This window comes from Poecilia formosa, unplaced genomic scaffold (assembly GCF_000485575.1).
Source record: "Poecilia formosa unplaced genomic scaffold, Poecilia_formosa-5.1.2 Scaffold495, whole genome shotgun sequence".
NCBI classification, from domain to species: Eukaryota; Metazoa; Chordata; class Actinopteri; order Cyprinodontiformes; family Poeciliidae; genus Poecilia; species Poecilia formosa.
The window spans coordinates 326045-329396 of record NW_006800434.1 but is presented as its reverse complement, the minus strand read 5'-3'; the positions used below and the strand labels follow the sequence as shown (position 1 = coordinate 329396).

At 40.1% G+C, this 3352-nt stretch overlaps 1 protein-coding gene and 1 long non-coding RNA gene across 2 annotated transcripts in view; both read left to right on the top strand.

The window, feature by feature from the left end:
- The window catches only part of LOC107833992 (uncharacterized), a 15458-nt gene extending 14948 nt beyond the window's left edge, over positions 1–510 (top strand). Inside the window, exon 3 of the long non-coding RNA XR_001659758.1 lies at positions 500–510. This is a non-coding gene — a long non-coding RNA (uncharacterized LOC107833992). The remainder of the gene's footprint in view (positions 1–499) is intronic.
- Positions 511–1152: 642 nt separating this feature from the next.
- txnipa (thioredoxin interacting protein a) overlaps positions 1153–3352 on the top strand; it is a 10301-nt gene continuing 8101 nt past the window's right edge. The window contains exons 1-3 of the mRNA XM_007578871.2: positions 1153–1582; positions 1822–1897; positions 2006–2153. Of these exons, the coding sequence (XP_007578933.1) occupies positions 1168–1582; positions 1822–1897; positions 2006–2153 (639 nt within the window). The 5' untranslated portion in view covers positions 1153–1167. The remainder of the gene's footprint in view (positions 1583–1821; positions 1898–2005; positions 2154–3352) is intronic.

Genomic DNA, 3352 nt, shown 5'->3' with positions numbered 1-3352 from the left:
ATACATACATACATACATACATACATACATACATACATACATACATACATACATACATACATACATACATACATACGTATGTGTATGTAAATACATGTAAATACATACATGTATGTGCGTTTAAAGATTTATTTATGAATGCATTAGGGATGAAGGGGAGAGGGAGGAAGGGGAGAGGGATGAAGGGATGACGGAATGAGAGGATGAAGGGATGAAAGTATGGAGGGATGAAGGGATGGAGGGATGGACGATCTTGATTCGGTCGTCTGGGAGAATGACGGAGGGCTTGGGATGTGGACACTCTGAGTGGGGGTATGTCTCCGGGAGGCAGTTCCTCTTATTTATTCCCGAGCCAATATAGGAGCCCCCAGACGAAACCTACGGCAAAAGGAAAAAACAATGCATGGTTATGCATAAAGGTGTTAAATGAAAGAGGTAAAGGGTAAGGGAGGGTGGGTTTGACGAAACACGACAGACTGAGTAGAGTGGATGGGCAGAGTATAAATAGGCTGCTTGGAAAGTTAGAGGTGTGGTTTGGGCGTGGCCCTGCTCCTGAAATTAAGTTAAAGTATTAACTTCCACTTTTGTTAAACAAGGAAAACTCCAGTTCTAAAGGACAAACTCAAAAAGAAACAAGTTCAATGAGCTCAATTCCTATTTGACATTCCCAAATAGGTTGTCGTACTCCAACCACATGCCCATAGACAAACAGTGATAACAGGGATTTTAATAATATATTTGTGTAAATAAAACCTTTCAGTGTATTTTCTGACCTGTCCAATTAATTTTAAAATTGTACAAGTATGGTGTACTTCCTAACCAAAAGCTTTAATAATCACTGTCTAAATCACTGTCAAATGAGGATATTTCCAGCACAACCAGGTGATACCACCTACATACGTGTACGTGTAAAACACATGAAACTACAATGACTCATTTGTCTCAAAGTTTTCAGCTTCAAGGGTGTTTACTACAAATGTACTTTCAGTCTGCCTTCAACATCCCTGTTCTCCTGACATCTGCTGAGCACGCTCTCTGTTCTCAGAAACATGCACTGTCCACGCGTCGGTTCCATGTGTTGATTGGCTACACCCGAGACAAACAAAGATTTTCAACCAATAGGAACAGTGTGCACGCGCTGAGCCATTTCTTCCATCCTGGCGGCACATGCTCAGCTGGGGTGCGTCATATAAAACCTCTGCGCTGTCTTTGTTTACAGTAAAGGGAAGTGAACGGCGAAACACAGGGTTCTATTACGTTCAAGCGCTATTATTCAAAAAAGTACACGTTAATAGCATCGACTATTACTCGGATCACATCGCAGTTATGGTGGCAATGACGAAGAAGGTGAAAACCTTCCAAATCACCTTATCGGATTCAAACAAGTCCTTCTACTGCGGCGGGGACAAGGTGTGTGGCCGAATTGAAGTAGAGGTGAGCGAGGTGACTCGGGTGTCTGCAATGAAGATACTGGCTCTGGGCTGCGCCAAAGTGGAATACGCTAAAGGCAAGCAACGGTGCCGCCAGGAGGCCGAGTACTTACGCTATGAAGAAGTCGTGCATTTGAGCGAGCAGCCCACAGGTTCGGACTTTCTCTCTTTTGTATGTTAACTTATTATTTTCCATATTCCAGGGGAACGGTAAAACATTGAACTTTAAATGTAGCTGTTTTTTCTTCGTTTTTTAACTAATGAAGAAAGGCATGAGTTAACTCTGCCAAAGAAGTGGCAGAGTGGGGCACAATTTAACACCACCTTGTATTGAAACAAATATTTTCTCAGTAAAGAGTTATTAAAATCTCTTTAAAACTTCTCTTTGCAGATTCCGATGGCTCAGTTGTCTTAAGGCCTGGTAATAAATATGAGTACAAGTTTGGATTTGACCTTCCTCAGCAAGGGTAAGAGTCTCAGAATTCACTTTTTTTTTTTTTACATGGAATACATCTTTCTCCACTGAATTCTTGCACAGAGCCTGCCTTTTGAATTGCTCATTTCTCTACTCACAGGCAGCTGGTGTCTTCATACAAGGGGAAGTTTGGTTATGTCCACTATTATGTAAAGGCCTTGATGGAGAGGCCACAGCAACCTACTCTGGAGTGCAAGAAATGCTTTGAGGTGGAGGAACCTCTGGACATCAACACACCAGACCTGCTGGTAAGTTGACCTGAAGTAAGATATTTTTTGCAGTCATCCAAGTCAAATCAGTCAAAACACACACATAATCCACAAATTATATATCTCTATCTATCTTTTCAGTCAATTTCAATTGAATTGAATTATTCTTCTTTTAAATAGTATGAAATATCCCTATTAAGACTAAATTTAGTAATGGTAGAAAAGCCATATGAACTAAATGTTACCATTTCAGTGTATTTTTGGTAAATAGGTACTCAGATATTCTGATCTGATACAGTAGTAGCAAGATGGATGTCCTCCAGTGTATTATATCATGAAAAAATGATGCATGTAGAAAATGGTGGCTACTTAAACCTTGCATCTAAAATGCATCTTTCACTTGAAACACATGTTGAAGCCTTTATATCGTAATCAGTCTAAAATTCACATTTTCAGTGCAAAAATGGCATTTCAAAATAAAAGATATACTGCCTCTACCTAGCCTGCTTACTGTTCCACCTAAAAATGGTGCCCCTAGCGATGACCGTTAATGACATAGATGGAAGAGAACGTTGCTGTGCTGCTAAAGACATCGAATAAGACCTGGAGGAGGTGACCAGGAGGTGACTTTTATATTTTTCCAAACATTTTCTGAACCGTCTGAATGTTTCCTGCAACCAGCCCCAGCAGCAACACACTGCTCTCTGTGATTTCGTTTCTGTCTCAGAAGTTCCCTTTAAGCGTTAGGATGCACTGCAAAAACACAAAATCCCACCACGTAATTTTGAATTTCTAGAACTTGTGTTCTAAACTTGTGGCCATTAAATCGGCCACAAGTTTAAGATTGAAGGCTCACAGGTGAGCCAGAAGCTACAACTGTTGACTACATAGTAAACAGAGATAATTTAAATGATAGAAGAGCAGATATTGGAATGGAAAGCAACTTGCACACAGACCTTGAAATGCTAACTGCAGTGTTAACTGGTGAGAGAATTTTGGAAATGTATCTTTACATTTCCAGATCTTTACATGTTTTTATGGGAATATATCTAACAACATAAGCAATACATACAAGTAGGCTCAAAAATATTTATATCTCTGGAAGATTATGGTGTTACTGCAGTGGATTTCAGGCTGATTTGGTCATTTCTTCTGGATCCCATCTAGTGTTCACAGGGGTGAAAGTAGTTTTAAATTCTTGGGGGTACTATGACAAAAGTGTGTGTGTGTGTGTGTGT